Below are 20,614 nucleotides of genomic sequence, written 5' to 3'. Positions count from 1 at the left end.
CAAAGTAAATTTATTATCAACGACCATATGTCACCATATACAACCCTGAGGTTCATTTTCTTGCAAGAGTTCACAGTAAATACAAAGAAACCATAAAAAACAAGCAAAATAACAATAATGATAAATAAATAAGCAATAAACATCAAGAACACGAGATGAAGAGTCATTAAGTGGGAACCAGCATCTCATCTAAAACTTCGACAAACTTCTATAGATGCACAGTGGAGAATATATTAATTGGTTGCATCAAAGCCTGGTTTGGAAGCACCAATGCCCATGAATGCAGAAGTGGTAGATACAACCCAGCCCATCATGCGTAAAGCCCTCCCCCACCATTTAACACATCTACACAGTGCACTGGTGCAGGAAAAGCAGCATTCATTTTCATGGACCCTCACCATCAAGGCTATGCTCTCTTCTTGCTGCTGCCGTCATCAGGAAAGAGGTACAGGGACCTCAAGACTCCATCATCAGGTTTAGGAAGAGTTATTATCCATCAGCCATCAAGCTCGAGCCAAAGGGGATATTTGGGTTTTTAGCACTGGAAATAGTTACATCCCGACATGTGCGACAGAAGCATGGTCGCATTGTGTATTCCAGGGACCAGCTGTTTGCGCTAATGCCGACTGGTTTAGCGAGCAGAGCGGCGACACTCCTGCTGAAATCTGGAGGAAAACACAGAGGATGCAGAGGGGGATCACAAAGTCGAGGAAAGAGTACCGGGTCGAGACAATAGAGACCTATGGAGAAGAGGAGTTCGGTGGGTAATAAAATGGACGAGTTCATGGCGCTAACCAGGCATCAGAGAACATTTCGGGAGTGCAGTGTTATGTGTTTCACTGGAACGGGGCTGCACGAGGACATATCCGATCAAAACTTCTCCATGGACGGCTTCCAGACCGTTCCGGCTGACCGGAAGTACACTGAGAGTGGTAAGCGTAAAGGAATTGGGTGCTTACTGTTCTGGTTAACAATAGATGGTGCAATCCGGGTCATATTACGATCAAGGAACGTATTTGTAGACCAGATATTGAACTTTTTGCTGTTGGACTTCGGCCATATTCCACCGAGATACAACACTGGGCGGCACGGAAGGTCGTTCCAGCCTGTGGCCATCGAACTTGCAGCTCCTCCCGTGGAGGGTCAGACACCCTGAGCCAACAGACTGGTCCTGGACTTATTTGCCATCTGGCATAGTTTGCATTTTATTGTTTGATTGTTTGTGGTTTTTGTATTGCTATATTTATGCTCTATTCTTGGTTGGTGCAGCTGTAACGAAACCCAATTTCCTTCGGGATCAATAAAGTATACCTGTCTGTCTGTCTATAACTTCATTCACCCCAACACTGAACTGTTCCCACAACCTACTGTCTAACTTTCAAGGATTCTTCATCTCATATTTCTCAATATTTATTATTTTCCTTTTCTGTTTTTTTCTTTGTATTTACTGTGAATGCCTGCAAGGAAGTGAATCTCAGGGTTGCATACAATGACATATATGTATTTTGATAGCAAATTTACTTTGAACTTTCCAAAATGGACCACCTGGCACTTAACCTGAATTAAACTCCATTTTCCACTCTTTGACCCACTTACTGAATTTTGGATAACCTGCTTCATTCTCTACTATAGCAACAACCCTTGAATCTTCTGACCAGTATTTTAATACAAGCAATGACGATGGCAAGAAATAACATAAAACCATTATTGGTATGGCTTTATTAATATGGAATCAATAAACAACTTCAGAAAAATGGTCGTGAGTGAGTGAGCACAATTAATTGGGATGGCAATTCAGAATCACATTCACGTACTGGGTATTACCTTGAGGTATTTTCTTGTAACAATGCATTGCAACAAATTCTTACTTCTAAACAAGGCTAATTTTTTTTTATATAACTTTACTTCAAAGTGTAGTTTGAAAATTCTGTAATATTAGAATGCACTGACATTGAATGTCAACCTTACTCAGCCCCTCACACACCAGGTATCCCTCCTTTGTAGAGTATTTTCTGTGTGAAGGTGTTAGGGCATATTCTGGAGTTAGAGTATGTACCAAGTATTAATCTGAACATCAGCCAATTTTCAGATCTAGATTTGAATACGAATTTAAAAAGGCAGCTCAGAATAGTAAATTGCAGACCAAGAAACACCTAATTAACCGACACAAGTCTGCATACGCATGAATGCAATTAACACCCTATTGCATGAATACGACTCAGAGACTACAGTAATTAAGTCATTTGAGGTGCATTGGTGGGAAGACCAAGGAATTTGAGAAATTACATACTGTAATGTTGGGTTGAGGAAGCTGGATCTCCATAGGAGCCACAAGTCATTATTAGCAGATAAATAATTCTTTGAAGTATTTATATAGCTTTAGTCATCTTCCACCCTTAATAGAAGTGAATATACTTACTGATTTCTGAGAATATTTCCTATTAAAAGCCAATATGCTTCCCCAAGTTTGCTCTTGTCCAGAATGTAGCTGCAGTTCGTATCACGCTATATAGCAATTGCCTTCATTTTCATTTCTGCACTCACAATCCTAACATAAGCCTTTTGTGAAAAAGTTCCATATTTTTAACCTTGAGATTAAAAGTACTAACAATATTCAATTTTTAAAACTTAAAGTCCCTAAGTTGACTTACACCATTGGGACACACAAGTGGAAACGACCTCTGTCTTTTATAGCAAAGCCTTCCATAAATGGAAAATTTTCTCCCAGACTTTTCTTTAAAGAGCTTACAGCATATCCCAATAGACTTGTTAAATCACCGTTGTATTAATTCTGCTTCACTCATATTCATTTTTTCCACATTACCTTTTAATTTTGTGCCGAGAAAATTTACAACGTGAACATTTAGTACCTGGAGCTTGTTGATCATTCATAACAGAATACAAAGGTGTTTTTTGAAATTTTGAAATTCCGTGAAATTTTGAATTAATTAGAATTAGTTGGGTCTTTGTCTGCCAACTGACGGTAATAGGGTCTGATGAATATACAGGTTTTGGGACATCCAAAACTGGCCAGACAAAAGTATGTATTTTGAAGACAAAATAGATGGTGCACAAGTGCAAACCTACCATTCCCTCGCCACACCTCAGCCAAGTGGCAACCAATCTCACCAGGCTCTTTGCAAAATTCAACAACATCTCGACATGTTGTTTCAGGGGTTATGGGGACTTCAGCAAAACTCTGCTCATTGCTGCTCAAGTAAACAGTCAATATCATCTGCAAAAAAAAAAATGATAATTTAAAATTAGGTTTACAAGGCTTTTTTTAATCTTATGTCCACCAAAGTCTCTGAAGACTACCATGCTGCCAACATATTTAAAAGGCCAAAATAAATCAAAACAAATGTGAATATTTTAAACATATTAATAAAAAGTATTGCTTTCAAATCTAGAGAAATAAACTCAGTGATAGAAATGTGTTATAGCAAATCTTATATGGATAAACAATCTATAGCAAGGGTCCCCAACCATTTTTTTAAAATGACATGGACCCCTACATTAACTAAGGGGTCTGTGAACCCCAGGTTGGGAACCTCTGATCTGTAGTATAGCTAGTTCAATGAAACATCCATAATAAATTTAATGCAAGCTGATTTTACAAACATTTCCAAAACGCTCATGTAACAAAGTGTACCAAATATCCCAGTTATCAACAAGTTAACTGCACAATTTTTCATGGCCACTGCAAAGCTAATATTAGTAATGACTCACAGGAACTATGCTTGTGTCTATATTGCACAACCCACAAAAATCATTAACCATTTAAATTAAAAAAATTACAGGCTAATTTAATAGTTTGCACACTCATTTCATAAAAAAAATTAAAATATCTCACCCCAGTTACATTGGTTACCAGTATCAACAAGTTTGGTTAATCTCAATTTGCAAATTGTGGAAAAATAACTAAAAGTCAGTCTGAATGAACTGGATTTCGTTCATTCCTGTATTACATTTTCCATAACTCCCTTCACCAACACTGTGATAAAAAAAAAATTCAAAAAAAGTTAATTTGAAGCCAAAACTAAAATTAGACCGTTTCTAGAATGGGTAGCTGAACATTTAGATCCCCTCCCCCAATGTACAAACTGACACTCTTCTGTCAGGAATGAACATCAAAACTAGCTCCCTCCAATTCAGGATCATAGTGTTCAAAAATTATGATTATGAAAAATATACCACTGTGCCTTTCGCAGAATACTACCTGAAGCAATTTTACTGCAAGGGAAAAAACTTCTGCATGTACCAGCAAAATGTACGACAGCATACCGATTAGGAGACAACTAAACCAAATTGTATCTACACTATTAAAATGTACCTCACTTCAAAGACTGCAGAAAATGAAGGATTCATCAGAACACAAACAATAACAGGATCACACACTTTAAAATTCTGCTTTACAAAAGATCAGTAGCAGTTGACACTGATGATTAAAAAATTTTTAACTTGATGTTTGCAGACAGTTCAAAATGACAAAGTAAGCATTCATATAATGAACTTCTTCGTTACATTAGCTCAAAACACTGCAATTACCTTGCCATGCCCAAAATTCCCCTTATTCTTGAAAAAGTGCTCATGTCTAATTTTCTTCTTCAGCCAAAAAATTCTAACTAGCCTACATCAAACACTGGAGCACCATTGTACAAAACTAGCTAATAAAAAAGAAAATAAAAACAAGGAGAAAATAACAGAAGTTTCAATGGACTGCAAGAGTGTTCCAAGGAAAGTAGCTCAGGTCTCTACACAAGCTCAAACTTAAAATCAGTTTCACAGCCTCGGCAGACGTCATGGAATCCGTGTGGTACAAGAATCAAATGCATACTTTTGCATTAAGTCCTGATAAGATGACCTGAATAAAGCAAAGCTTTTACTATTGAAATCAAGTACATATGAAGTTCATCACTTTCTGATGCTAATTTTGTTTAAAGAAAAAGCCCTATATTTTAAACTCAAGGAAAATTCTTCAATGCTGGAGTTTAAAAAAAGGATCAATTCCCCCTTAGCTGATAGAATGCAGTTTGGCAACGTGCACTCCAGAACACCAGATGCAGGATGTTGATCTTGCACTTTCAACCCTGCAGTATACAGTCATATCACTACAATACCAAGAAAATAAATATGTTTCACACATTGTGTGTAGCTCCATTTTCATATCTTAGGATTGGGAATTCCATGCTTCACTGAAGTCATGCATTTTAACCCACCACTTAAATATGTTTTACTTTGGCTTCTATGTTGTATAAATAAACAATAATCTGCTTGCCAACTACATTTATAGATCAGCTTTAACACATTCTTTACAGCACCTCAAAAGTTGCACTATCAAATAAAAAGATACGTGGGTAGATTTTAAAACTTGATCAAGGGTTCCTGTAAGGTGATAAAATTCCTTATCGTTCTTTTTAAACATGACAAAAAAATAGTTTTCTTTTGTACAGATTAAACCATTTAAAACTCGGTAGAAGATTAGTACAGCTGCTGCGCAAGGCCTGAGCCCCAGCTTCATTCCTGACTTCAGATAGTTCTTTGGTGAGAATACAACGATAAATTTTAAAAATTGGATTAATATAGGATCAGTTTAAAATGTGGTAGTCGATGTAGACTCTTTGGGCCAAATGACCTGTTCCAATGCTGCATGATTCGAAAATCAGATGTGCACAACTGACCAGATTACCTCAAAACTCTAGGGATTGACAGGCAATTGCTTACAACAAGATTTTAAGAATGAGGTGCAATGCAACTGAGCAACAGTAAACAAGCAGAGTGAATGAGACTTGGTCAGAGTTGCGACCAGTTTAAATTGAAGTGTGGTGGTTGGGAGACTATCCAGGAGTGTGGAACATTACATTGCCCTATTTGAATTTAGCATTCTTTAAAAGTAAGCTCCCTAAACATAATTAGAAATGGTTAAAAGAAATTGTAAAATGTTTTTGCTCCCAACCTCCACATGTAGTTTGCTGACTGCAGTATAGCAGTTGCAAAAATTATAATCTATTTCTGCTCAAGGTATACAAAATAGGAAAAAAACACTTTAGCAAGAAATTACCATTCTCAAAAGGGAGAATTTCCAGAGGTATACTGAGAATACTGAAGTGGAGGTCATCAGCATAGTTATCAGAGATAGAAACACCAATCTTACATTACAGCTAGTAGCATCCAGTAATTTCAAATTATTTGTTTCCTCTCCCCTACAATTTAAATACCCATAAACACAGGATTAGAATAAAGTCATTTGGTCTAATGAGTCTGCTCTGTCATTCAATCATGGCTAATTTATTATCCCTCTTAACCCCATTCTCCTGTCTTTGCCCCATAACCTTTAATGGCCTTTCTAATCAAGAACCTACCAATCTCCATTTTAAATATCACAAACAAGAGAAAAATCAGCAGATGCTGGAAATCAAAGCAACACAGAAAATGCAGGAGGAAATGCAAGGTGAGGGGAGAGAAGGGAGTAGGTGATAGGTGAAACCGGGATAGCAGGAAGGGTGAAGTACTGTAAAGAGCTGGGAAGTTGATTTGCGAAAGGGCTGGAGAAGGGAGAATCTGACAGGGGAGGACAGATGGCCATGGAAGACAGGAGGGGAAGGAGCATCGGGGGGGGGGGGTGATAGGCAGGTAATGAGATAAGGTAAGAGAGGGAAAAGAAAATGGGGAATGGTGAAAGGGGTGGGGGGGGGGGTTAAATTAACAGAAGTCCAAGACATTGATGTTCATGCCATCAGGTTGCAGGCTTCCCAGACAGAATATGAAGGTGTTGTTCCTCCAACCCGAGTGTGGCCTCATCGCTGCAGTAGATGCTGTGGCCTGATACGTCGGAATGGGAAGTAGAATTAAAATGGGTGGCACAGGGAGATTCTGCTTTTACTGGTGGACAGAGTGTAGGGGCTCAGGGAAGTAGTCTCCCAATCTACGTCAGGTCTCACTGATATACAGGAGGCCACGTCAAGAGCACGTGATGCAGTAGATGACCCCAGATTCACAGGCGAGGTGTTGCTTCACCTGGAAAGACTGTTCGGGCCCAGAATGGTAGTGAGAGAGGTGTAGAAGGTCGTGTGGCACTTGTTTTGCTTGTAAGGATGTGCAAGGAGGGAGATCAGTGGGGAGGGATAAACGGATAAGGGAGTCCCTTAGGGAGCAATCCCAGCAGAAAGTTAAGGGGAGGAAAAAAATGTGCTTGGTAGTGGGATCCCATTGAAGATAGCGAAGTTACAGAGAATTATGTGTTGGATGCTGAAGCTGGTGAATGATAAGTGAGGACAAAAGGAGCTCTTTTGGTGGGGTGGTGGGTAGATGGGGTGAGAGCAGATATATGTGAAATGAAAGAGATGCAGGTGAGGGCAGCATTGGTGGTGGAAGAAGAGCAGCCCCTTTCTTTGAAGGAAGAGGACAGCTCCTTAGTTCTGGAATGAAAAGCCTCATCCTGAGAGCAGATGCAGTGGAGACGGAGGAATGAGAGAAAGGGATGGCATCCACTTTAAATATACCCATTGCAGCCTGTAGCAATGAATTCCACAGACTCAGCACCATCTGGCTAAAGAAATCGCTCCTTATCTCTGTTCTAAAGGGATACCCCTGTCTTCAGAAACTGTGCCCTCTGGTCCTAGACTTTCCTACTATTGTAAACATCCTCTTTGTGTCCAATCTACTTAGGCCTTTTAATATATTTCAATAAGATCCCCCATCATTCTTCTAAATTCCAGCAAGGACAGACCCAGAGCGAAACACCCCTCATACAGTAACCCCATCATTCCTGGGATCATTCTCGCAAACCCCCTCTGAACCCTCTCCAATGCCAGCACATACTTTCTCAGATAAGGGGCCCAAAACTACTCACAATGCTCCGAATGCAATCTGACCAATGTCTTATAAAACCTCAGCATTATATCCTTGCTTTTATACTCTAGTCCTCTTGAAATTAATGCCAATATTACATTGTCTTCTTTACTACCGACTCAACCTGTAAGTTAACATTTAGGGAATACAGCACTAGGACACCTAAGACCCTTTGCACCTTTGATTTCTGAATTTGCTTCCCATTTAGAAAAAAGTCTTTACTACTTCTACCAAAGTGCATCATCATACACTTCCCTATACTGTATTCCATTTGCCACTTTTGTCCATTCTTGTAACCTATTCAAGCCCTTCCACAGATTCCCCGCTTCCTCAGCACTGCCTTCCCTCCATCTATCTTTGTATTATCCATAAACTTGGCCACAAAGCCATCAATATTGTCATCCAAATCGTAAACATATTACATGAAAAGAAATGGTCCCAACATAGACTCCTGTGGAACACCACTAGTCACCGCAGCCAACCAAAAAAGGCCCTTGTATTCCCACTCTTTGCCTCCTTCCTGTCAGTAAATCCCCCGTCCAAATGGAAAGAAATTTACTCTTCACATAAATTATGCACAAATTAATTTGCAAATGACTACTTTACTAGACAATTTTACTAAACACCACGTAGACTTGTGAAACACTGTAGAGTTAGAATTTCATGACTAATCAGTCAAAAATGTTTCCTTAATTTTTATAAGATAAATAGTAACTGTACATAGCAGATTCCCACCAATTCTTCTCAAAACGATAATTTTTTTTGTTGACCCACCATACTCTTTCAAATAAATATATTATTCTTGGGATGCTCACAGATGTGACCGAAAACAGTAATATAGTGGTTTAAGATTAGGTTCAGGGGCTCAATCAAATACCTGGGGCTCTGAACCAACAGGTGCATCTGAATATAAAGTGTTCCCACCTGCATGGCCACCCACACCATGCCTGCAGATAATATTCAGACATACTAAAAGCTTGATAAATACGCTGACCCAGACCTATCACCCAAATGTGAAAATTGAAATAAACTTACCATTTTGCTTATTAAAACCAAATCAAAATAAACATCCAAGCTAAAACCAATGACCTAAACAGGTCACAAACAAAAGAAAAATCTGCAGATGCCAGAAATCCAAACCACATGCCCAAAATGCTGGAGGAATTCAGCAGGCCAGGCAGTATCTACGAAAAGGGTACAGTCGACATTTTTCCATAGATGCCGCTTGGCCTGCTGAGTTCCTCCAGCATTTTGGGTGTGTGACCTAAACAGATGCAATGTTAAATTTTCTGTACTATACATTCAAGGTGACACACTGTTTTCTGCTTTTGTGTTTGGAATTTTATTTTCATGCCCATCTCTTAAAAATCACCAGAAAGACAAAAGATTATTGCAATTGGAGAAGCATGCAATTTAATGTTAAACCTACAGACAGATTTACTGGTACACAATACATGGAAACAACTTTCCTGCTTATGGGTGGAATTAGGACACACCAATAAACAAAGCAGGGAAATAGGCCTCGTCATATTATCACATGCAAATTCCTATAATGGTCTGACAATTAAAGTATGCATGGATGGGGGAGGGGGAGGAGGGGAAGGAATAAAGTACATCAGATTTTAAAACCGCATCTGATTATATCAGATGTTGTTTTGCAATAATTAATGTATCACATTTATAACTTACCTGTACTTGGAATGCACACGACTTTTCCCAAACATACTTTGAATCACATTTATTATCACTGACATATGTTGTGAAATTTATCCACCAAGTACAATTCCACATTCCCTCATGTATTTTAATACTAATGTACAAAAGGTGACCAAGTTGTCTAGTTTCAAGAGCAGGGCTCTTTCAGTGACTTCCTTTTGCCTAATTTAATATGTACCTGACAGTTATAACAATTAAAATGGATACTTCAAGCATTACTTACTTTTCCTGCAAATTTATTGTTTTATCTTAAAGATTTCTTTCTATTCAGTGAGAAAACCAGAGCAAAGTAGTAAGAAAAACAAAACACTGTTAAAGCTTAAGTAAAAAGAAAAGACTAGTGGGGCAAGTGTGGTCTCTGATAGCAATAACAGAATTAATCATTGAGGAAAAGAAAATTTGCAGAGGTCACTCAAGTCTGCAAATTTCTCAAAAATGCCAGAAATCAAGAATCTAGTGCAAATTATTAAAATAAATTATTAGTTTAAAATAAACTAACTACTGATGCAAAACTGATAAATTCTAAGGACCAGATGATCTCATCCCAGAGTTTTCAGAGAAACAGTTAAAAAGATATTGGAGGCTTTAGCTTCCATTTCCCAAAGTTCTATAAATTTTCTAATGATTCCTGCAAATTGAAGGTAGAAAATAGCCCCACTATTTAAGGGAGGGAGAGAGAAAACAGGAAACTACTGACCAGTTTAGGATCAATAGTTGGAAAATTGGTAAATCTACAATAAAAGGATACAATATTTAGATATTGTAAATTAGGTTTATTAAGGGAAATTGTTTCTTTAATTTATTACAGTTCTTTTAAGATTAATGTAGTAGAATATTTAAGGTGGAACAAGTGTATATGGTATACTAGGAGTTTCAGATGGATTTCTCCAAGGTCCAAAGGACCACTTAAGATTTGAGGATGTAGTATTGGGCGTAATTTAATAGCATAGATTAAAATTCATCAACAGATTTTTATTTCAAAAGAAAAACAGTTCTATTTTAACTTCATCAGTCCACAAGACTTGTTTCCAAAATGCATCAGGCTTGTTTAGATGTTCCTTTGAACCTTTTGAATAAAACTTTTTGGCCGCAATGAGCAAAGGTATGTTTGGAGAAAAAAGGGTACAAAATTTCATGAAAAGAACACCTCTCCAACTGTTAATCACGGGGGTGGATCGATCATGCTTTGGGGCTTGCGTTGCAGCCAGTGGCTGGGGGAACATTTACTGGTAGAGGGAAGAATGAATTCAATTAAATACCGGCAAATTCTGGACGCAAACATCACACCGTCTGTAAAAAAGCTGAAGTGAAAAGAGGATGGCTTCTACAACAGGATAATGAACCTAAACACACCTCAAAATCCACAATGGACTACCTCAAGAGCCACAAGCTGAAGGTTTTGCCACGGCCCTCACAGTCCCGACCTAAATATCATCGAGAATCTGTGGATAGACCTCAAAAGAACAGTGCATGCAAGACCACCCAAGAATCTCACAGAACTAGAAGCCTTTTGCAAGGAAGAATGGGTGAAAATACCCCAAACAAGGATTGAAAGACTCTCAGCTGGCTGCAAAAAGCATTTACAAGCTGAGATATTTGCCAAAAGGAGTGTTACTAAATACTGCCATGCAGGGTGCCCAAACTTTTGCTTTAGGCCCTTTTCCTTTTTTGTTATTTTGAAACTGTAAAAGATGGAAATAAAGTTTTCTTGCTTAAAATATTAAAGAAATGTGTCATCTTTAACTTTATGCCTTTTGAAAATCAGTTCATCTTTTACTCGCTTAGCTATTCACAGGAACAGAAATTTTGACCAGGGGTGTCCAAACTTCTGTATGCCACTGTATATATACATATTAGTTAAATTAAAAATAGTGCAAAATCCCCAGAAATAATAAAAATGAGCTAGTGTTCATGGGTTCAATGAACATTTAGAAATCAGGTGACAGAGGGGAAGAAACTGTTCCTGAATCGCTGAGTGTCTCTCTTCAGGTTTCTGTACCTCCTTCCTAACGGCTACAATGAGAAGAGGGCAGATCCTGGGTGATGGGGTCCTTAATGATGGACACCATCTTTCTGAGGCATTGCTGCTTGAAGGTGTTTTGGACACCATGGAGGCAAGTACCAAGATAAAGCTGATAATTTTACAACTTTCTGCAGCTTCTTTCGGTCCTGTGTAGTCATCATCATCAGGTGCCATGCCCAGTTTGAGCTTTGACTGCCATGGCCCACACACTCCTGTTTCGGGTCAAGTGGATCAATTCATTGGTATTCATTTCCAGGTCTCTGGCTTCTGTCTCCATCATCATTTGTCTTTAACTTCCTCTTGATTTCTTCCCTTCAATCTTTCCCATAATTACCATGCATTCTAACTCCTCTTTCCTAATCACATGTCCAATGAAGTCACATTGCCTTTTCATGATCTCATACATTATTTCTCTTTTTGTGCTTGCTCTGTTCATGACATCCTCATTAGATATTCGTTTCATCCATGATATTCTTTGCATCCTCCTCAAAAACCACATCTCTGCTGCTTCAATTCGTTTCCTCATGTTACTAGATATTGTCCAACATTCTGAGCCATATAACATAACTGGATAAATGTAACATTTTAGTGCTCTGAGGCAGGTTGTCATGCCTAGTTTAGTGGCGGTCAGTATACTGTTCATTTTTGTAAAGGTGTCTTTTGCCATCCCTGTTCTTCTTTTGATGTCCATGTCGCACCTGCCATCTGAAGTCACCCAGCTTCCTAAGTAGCAAAAGTTCTGTATTTGTTTTATGTTTTCCCCATTTATTCTCAGCCTGCAGACAGGATTCTCCTCCTTTTTGGATATCACCATACATTGTCTTTTTGCAATTGATAGATAGACCCATTTTTGCACTTTCTTCAACAACTGTATCAATTAAGTTTTGTAGTTCTTCCTCCGTACTTGCAATTAACACAGTGTCATACACATAACTAAAATTACTGATGTTTTCACCACCAACTTTGTCTCTTATTATGACTCTAAACTGCAACTGGTGACGAGGCTCTGACTGGGGACTTACAGGCCTTTGGGGAAGTGGAGTTACCCCTTAGGCATTCATTACTCCCAGGGCCGCTCTGACCCAGAATGGTAGCACCTGCAAGGGTTCCTGCTCAAGATACGAGCCAAGGCCAACGGAGGAACAGGCAGGTTCAGTAACTGAACTTATGACAGAGAAGGCAGGTGACCTACGACCTCAAATGTCAACAGCTATGGTACAGGCAGATGAACATTTGGGAAGAAAAACGGCGACCTCTTCAGTTTGCCCAACGGAAGGCAATAGCAAACCATTGTTGCTAGACACTAGGGTTCCTACAATCTATTTGCTAAGAAAACCATGGTCAAACTCAAAATGTATCGTATAACAACAGTGTCAAGAGGATCTTCAAGACAAATCTGAAGATACTTCGCTTGGTAGGGTTGATTCTGGGCAGCAGGGGATGCCCGACCATCATCAAGCTACTACTCATAAAATTCAAATAACACAAAAGAAAAGTATTGCCACTTGAAATGTAAGAACACTGTATCAAGCAGGAAGATTGGACAATGTGATAAATGAAAAGATTAACATCATGGGAATTAGCGAAGTTCATTGGACAGGTGCTGGAACATGTCAGAATAGAAATAAAACACTATTCTTGTGGAACATCCCATACTAATGGAGTAGGAATTTCTTAAGAATGAAAACATGGCAAAAAAGTATTTTAGTACATTGGGCAATATCAGAAAGAGTGCTCCTTGTTAGATTCAGAGGACAACCATTTGATTTAGCAGTTATACAGGTATATGTACCAACAACGGATGAAACAAATGAGGATATAAATAAATTCTATGAAGAGCTTGAACAAGCAAAGAATGGATGCAAATTTCAAGATATTGTTATTGTCATGGGAGATCCAAATGTAGGACAAGGTGCTGATGGAAATACTATCGGAAAATTTGGACTAGGGGAAAGAAATGAAAGAGGTGAGAAATAGGTAGAATGGTATAAGATGAATAATCAGGTCATTATGAATAACTACTTTAAAAACCATTCAAGACGCTTATGGACCTGGAAAAGTCCAGGTGATAACACCAGAAATCAAACTGACTTTATTACTATCAACCAAAGATTTAGAAACTCAGTGACTCAATGCAAACCATGTCCAGGTGCAGATTGTAATAGTGACCATAACCCAGTAATACGTCATGTAAAAGCAAAACCTAAAAAACTAAAGAAGCAAAAACTTGAACAATCCCTTGACTACTCACAATTCATCAAAGAAAACTTAAGACAAAAATTTACAATTGAAGGAATAGATTTAAAAGTCTAGAAATAGAATCTGTTGAAGCAATCACGTAGAAATCAAGTTTAACTCTCTAAAGGACGCCTTGTCATCAGCAAAGTCAGTGATTCCTAAACAAGAAAAAAGCATAAAGAATAAATGGATGACAGATGAAATCAAGAATCTAATGGAAGGAGACAGAAGAAAGCAAATCCTATAGAATATAAGTCCTTAGATAAAAAAAGTTAAAAGCTTATGTCAAAAAGCCAAAGAAGAATGGTTAAATCAGGAAGGTGAGCAATTAGGAAGAATCCCTGTGTAGTAGCCCTTCCTTATACCAGACAGTGATGCAGACTGTCAGAATACTCCCCACAGCATATCTGTAGAAGTTTGTGTTTTTGGTGACACCAAATCTCCTCAAACTCCTAATGAAATATAGCCACTGTCTTACCTACTTTATAGCGGCATCAATAAGTCAGGACCAGGTCAGATCCTCATCGATCTTGACACCAGGAACTTAAAATTGCTCACTGTCTCCACTTCTCATCCTTTTATAATGATTGGTTCATGTTCTCTTGTCCTACCCTTTCTGAAGGCCACAATCAGCTTTTTGGGCTTACTGTCATTGAGTATAAGGTCGTTGCTGCGACACCACTTAATTAGCTGGTATATCTCGCTCCTGTACACCCTCTCGTCTCAATCTGAGGTTCTGCCAACAATGGTTGTGTCATCATCAAATTTATAGATGGCATTTGAGCTATGACTAACCACACAGTCATAGGTATAGAGAGTGTACAGCAGTGGGCTAAGCACACTGAGTGTGGATCATATTGTTTCAAATGAAGTAAAAAATTATTGAATTTTTTTGCGGGGTATTAGCAAACTATTCTCTGAACATGGCCTTCCTTTGTTACAAAACCCAGTTTACTACAACCTAATCTGAAACATTATGGGAATTCAAAAATGAAATTAATTATGCCCTTGATAGTTTTAATCTGTTATAGCATGGATCCCAAAATAATTAGGCATTCAGGTAATTAATAATAGCTTTTGGTGTGCTCTATTTTTTTTCCGTAATGTTAATGTAGATATAAAATTTAACATCAATGGACAAAAACCTACCTAAACATTTTCTAAAAATATTCAGTCAATAAATGTGGTCTTCGCAGGTTGAGCCAGCACTTACTTGCCCATCTCTATTGGCTCTTTGAGAAGAGGTGGTGAATTGCCCTCTTGAACCGCTCTGGGGCCTTGAGGTGTGGGTATATTAAGGAGAGAGTTCTAGAATTTTGATCCAGCAACAATGAAGGAACAGTGATATACTTACAAATCGTAATAGGGTATGGCTTGGAGTTTACTTCCAGGTGGTGTTCTCAGTTGTTGCTGCCCTAGTCCTACCTGGCAGAGGGTGTTTGTTTAGAAGATGCTGGCTAAGGAGTCACTGCAGTGGATTCTGTCTATGGTATAAACTGCTCTTAATATACACTGATTATCTATCAAGTGGGCTGCTACATCTTGTAAGGTGTTGAGCTTCTTATTACTTGCAAGTGAGGGGTAGTCCATCACACTCCTGACTTGAGCATTATAGAAATTCTACGGCAAAGTTAGGTGATATTACCTTGAAATGGGATTCCTAGCCTCTAACCCCCTTTTCCTGGAGCTACACATATTCTGTATAGGCTACTTCAAATTTTAAAAGAATTCAAAGTAGTACAAAACTTGATTGAAAATGCATTCTTAATAAGTTGCTAATATGTTGCAATAAGTCTAATGTGTCAAAGAGACATTTTTATTGTTTTTGACAAGAACCTATAATTTATGCGAGCTAGGGCTTTACTCTTTGGAGAGGAGGAGGATGAGGGGAGACATGATCGAGGTATACAAGATATTAAGAGGAACAGATAGAGTGGACAGCCAGCGCCTCTTCCCCAGGGCACCACTGCTCAATACAAGAGGACATGGCTTTAAGGTAAGGGGTGGGAAGTTCAAGGTGGATATTAGAGGAAGGTGTTTTTTTTTTACTCAGAGTGTGGTTGGTGCATGGAATGCACTGCCTGAGTCAGTGGTGGAGGCAGATACACTAGTGAAAATTAAGAGACTACTAGACAAGTATATGGAGAATTTAAGGTGTGGTGTTATATGGGAGGCAGGGTTTAAGGGTCGGCACAACCTTGTGGGCCGAAGGGCCTGTAGTGTGCTGTACTATTCAATGTTCTATGGATCAGTTTTAATAGCAATTTATATTATGAAGGGCACGAAGCATGGACAGAAGGTCACTTTGGTTCCAATGTGAGAAATTGTGCATAAAGTGATCTGAAGCAACCACTGAGAGGGATCGAGCCAATGGGATGATTGAGGAAAATGCGCATGTACTCATTGGGAGTTTAGAATGAGAGAAAATCTTTTTTGTACCACATTGGATTCTGAGCATGCTTGACAAGGTAACATTGTGAGAACTTTTCCCCTTACAGAGAATCACACTGCTAGCATTATTTCAGAATAAGGGTCACCCATTTAAAACAAGTCTGAGGACTGTAGTTCTTTGGAATCGTCTTCCTGTAAACCATATACTTTTTAAATCTTTCTCCCAAAGTTGATCTTACATACTCTTATTCTACACATTACTGTCAAGCTTTTGCCCACGCAAACCCACTAATAAACAGACCTCTCACAGATTTCATATTCCCTGCACCACTCACTTTCCAATCTATTTTTGGACCATCAGCAATTTAACAGATTCAGCCCACTTATTCAAGATATTAATATAGATTATAAACAAAGGCCCAGCATTAATCCCTGCAGCACCCCATGAGTTATAGGTCAAATTGCAGGAAAAAAGGATCAATCCCACTATGATCAAACTTGTAGACAGTTGCTGTTTGGGGTACTGATTTCTACCTGGCAAAGACTTGTCGCCAATTTTGGCACTTCTTAACACTCTGGACATCGATAAGCATCCGGCCAGTACCATAGTCACTATCTTCTTTCCCCTTAGAGATCTTTGCTTCAAAACCACAACACGTAACCTACTTCCACCTCCTCCTCTATATCCAAATCAAGAACACCCTAAAAGTTCTATTGTTTCAGCTATTACTATTCATTTATTCTATTCACTTTCTTTCCCACTTGCATCCCTGACATTCAGTGGATCATTCTGTTAATTTTTACAAGCTTCAAAGTTATCCCCCCCCCAAATTTTTTGATTGTCATTAGATTCCTATATTTTAACAAAAATCAATATCATCTTGAGAAACAAAACCTCATATTCTGATGGTACATTACAGCTTTCAAGTCAGAACAATACAAAAATAACTTCAGATAACAAACATCTAATTTGTGAGAACATGACAGCTCTGAAGAAAAGGTCATCCATCTGAAATTGAAACTTACTTTCTTTGCAGATACAATTGATCAGATTTACATTTCAGAAGTTTTCTACGTAGCTATTTTCAGTTAGGCACTAATCCTTACTCTATGCTAATGGAATATCTCCAATATAACGAGCCTCTATATTTTATAGTAAAATTTTGTGGCACTTTAATTGAATGATTTATGGAGATCCAAATGCACTACCTATATCCACTATATCCAACTACCTACATCCACTCTGGTAGATCCATTGTCAAAATCAAAGAAAGGATATCAAACACTATTCCCTTATTCAAAAAAACAGTAACTCATGTAAATTGCATTTCTAGCTTCTACAGCTCTGTTGTCTTAATGGGATTCCAACATTTTTCCAATGACAGCTACTAGACTGTCAAGTCTGATCTGGCAAATTTCAGTGGACAGATCATTGAATGTAACTGGATGGGTACCAGCGCAAGTTTATGATAAGTTGCCAGATTCACATGCAATGTTCTGTGTTGGAGTGCAGCCTGGAAATTGCAAGTGGAACTCCAATGACAAATCTGTGATTTCTATAATTGTGTCAGTGCATCAAGCTTTCCAATATAGGAATAAAGACCTGCACCGCAATTTGGTACTGAACTGCCCTCATTTCACAGCAAGCTAAAGACCAAAGAATTAATGCAAAATTTGATAAGACTTACCAGTCTACCTTTGCAAAATCATGCCAGACCACAGCTTAATGTTAATAAATGTCCTTAAAAAGTAACAAGATCAATTTACAGTTTTACACTACTAAAACAGAAATAGAAGTACATCATGTTAAATAAGTAAATAATCTTGAGTTTATAATAAATTTGATGACGGCTTAATGTTGGATGATGTCCACATTTTAAATTTTTGAACATGTATCCAATAGATCAACTGTACATCAATGTTTTTATAAATACACAAAAAACTAATTTTAGCAAAATTTCTTTTTTAATCAGCAGTAACAAAATACATTGTGAAATGTCTGAATTTTGAAGCAATTCACACATATTAAGATACCACACACAAACTGCTGGAGGAACTTAGCAGGTGAGGCAGCATCTATGGAAACGAGTACAGTTGACGTTTTGGGCCGAGACCTTTCATCAGGACTGGAGAAAAAATGTACTGCAGGATTATTATTCCCCATGCTTCAATGTATTCGCAAAAGCACTAAATGGCTGTTAAGTTCTCACTATCCAAGGGATGCTGTACATTCACTCATATCAATGGTTACAAGTTAAACTCTAATCCTTGGCACATAGCCACGGTGTGCCAAAGCCCAGTGAAAGTGAGAATGTTGTACCACAACTGACAATAGCTTATTTACTGAGTATGTCATTCCTCCATAAGCATGTTACTGCCAACTGGTGACTGAGTTCAGCAAAGAAAATAGTACCCACCTCTCCATCAGCAATTGTTAAATTAAACCAAAAATGGAAAAAAAAATCAAAACTAATCAGAAAATTGAACTGTAAAATGTTGATTGTATCATCAGTTTGCAGCAAAACTTCCTGTTAACTGCAGGCTGCAAAAAAGATCTTGTATAACAAAATAACAATGCCAATCAATATTGTGGATAACTTAGAGCACACCACATAAAGCAAGTACCATGAAAAGGAAGTTTATTCTGACTTCAATAAAGCTTTGCTAACACAGCAAGTTAACATAACGATCATAATAGCTGGAAAAATTCAGATCAGGTAGCATCCAGAGATTGAAACAGATCAACATTCAAGTCAATGACCATTCATCTGAATAGATTGGAAGATCAATTACTTGAAATAATGTTTTCCTCTCTCTCTCTCTCTCTCCACAGATGCCGTCTGTCCTCCTGAGATCTTGCAGCTTTTTGTTTCTCTTTTCCAGCAGGTTCAATTTTTTTTTTTTTTTTTTTTTTTTTTTTTAAAAACCCAATTGCCAGAGTTACTCTTTTGGTGATAGAATTATGTCCTGTCTTTACAGCAACCTTTTCCCAACCTTTTTTGCCCTGGAGGAATACTTGAAACAATTTTGAGGTCTGAGGGAACCCCTTCATAAAAATTATTATAGCTACAACTCATGGTATGTTAGCGTGATCAGTAAACAGCGAATTGGTCCGCAAGACCAGGCAGAAGAAAGGATGCCTAACAGTAAGTTGTCTGGTTAGATCTAGCCAACACCAATGGATCAATTCCACAAGTCCTCATCCAGCTGGCCTGGACCACTACATTATCCCGCCAGTAACGCAAGACACGATCACTAGCTACCTAGTAGGGTTCAAGCTACGCTTCACTTCAGCCCACTTTACAACCAGGTGGCAAGACCTCCAAAAAGGGATTCCAACAGGCTGTATCATTTTCCCCCAACTTGTTTGCTATGGATATGAATCTCCTCATAGCAACAGCAGCAGACATAACTCAAAGCCCAGTGATGGAGACTGGCATCCAACAACCTGCAATATGGGGTTCATGGATGACATAATGGTAACCACTCTAACCCATGTCCAAGCAAGGAGGATATTGGAAACCCAGACAAGGCATGGCAATCAAAAAGGGCAAGGTTACTAGCAAGTTCAGTCTTCAAATACAAAGAGAAGTCATTCCAACCACAGAGGATAATCTGCTAAAGTGTCTTGGAAAGTGGTTTAATCCAGCAATGATAGACAGTACCAACATCACCGACACTGTCAAGCAGAATGAAGAGTGGCTGAAGAAGATTGACAAAGTCAGACTCCTTGGTAAATTTAAGACATGGCTCTACTAACATAGTCTATTACCAAGGCTGCTCTAGCTTTTCACAGTGTACAAGTTCCCCATGACTACTGTAGAAGGCATTGAGAGCAAAGTCAACAAGCACCCAAGGAGGTGGCTGGGAAACCCCCTCCCCCCCCCCCAAGTTTTTCTTCAGTGGGGCTCTACACAAGATCAGGCCAGCTACAGCTCCCATTGTCTTCAGAAGTGGAGGAGTTCAAGGTGGCAAAGTGTAGAGTTGTGTTAACTCTGAGGGGCCATGATGACAAGCTAACAAACCAAGCAAGAGTCACAACAAAAATCCAGTGAAAATGGGCCACCAACTAGGCCATGGACCAGGCAGTAAGCTCCCTGCAATTGAGACACATCACTGGCAACCCATGGTTGGGACAGCAAGGCCCCGACTCTGCACACATCCTATGAGATTGCGGGGGGGGGGGGGGGGGACATGGTCCAGCGAGAGGTACAGAACCATGAGGACGAAAGGTGGGTATTGCAGGCAATGGAGTTGAGTCACACTGGAGCAGGAGAGGAATATATAAAAAAAAAACCAGCTGGCAGAGAGGCAAACATGGCAGTCATTTTCATCAAGGAGAGGGCCACACCAGTCATATCAAAGAGGCCAAAATCCAATCTGCTGAAAACTGTT

The 20,614-nt window shown here is 38.8% G+C and overlaps 1 protein-coding gene across 3 annotated transcripts in view; it reads right to left on the bottom strand.

The window, feature by feature from the left end:
• The window catches only part of ppp1r13bb (protein phosphatase 1, regulatory subunit 13Bb), an 84,713-nt gene that overhangs the window by 50,886 nt on the left and 13,213 nt on the right, over positions 1-20,614 (bottom strand). For 2 of the 3 annotated variants that reach the window (XM_072269802.1, XM_072269819.1), the window contains exon 2: positions 3,088-3,235. In XM_072269802.1, the coding sequence (XP_072125903.1) occupies positions 3,088-3,235 (148 nt within the window). Of the gene's footprint in view, positions 1-3,087; positions 3,236-4,548; positions 4,752-20,614 lie in introns of those variants that run through there. The other variant, XM_072269810.1, reaches the window with a different exon arrangement.

This window comes from Mobula birostris, chromosome 1 (assembly GCF_030028105.1).
Source record: "Mobula birostris isolate sMobBir1 chromosome 1, sMobBir1.hap1, whole genome shotgun sequence".
Lineage (NCBI taxonomy): Eukaryota > Metazoa > Chordata > Chondrichthyes > Myliobatiformes > Myliobatidae > Mobula > Mobula birostris.
The sequence above is the reverse complement of the archived record's forward strand: the minus strand, read 5'-3'. Positions and strand labels throughout refer to the sequence as shown.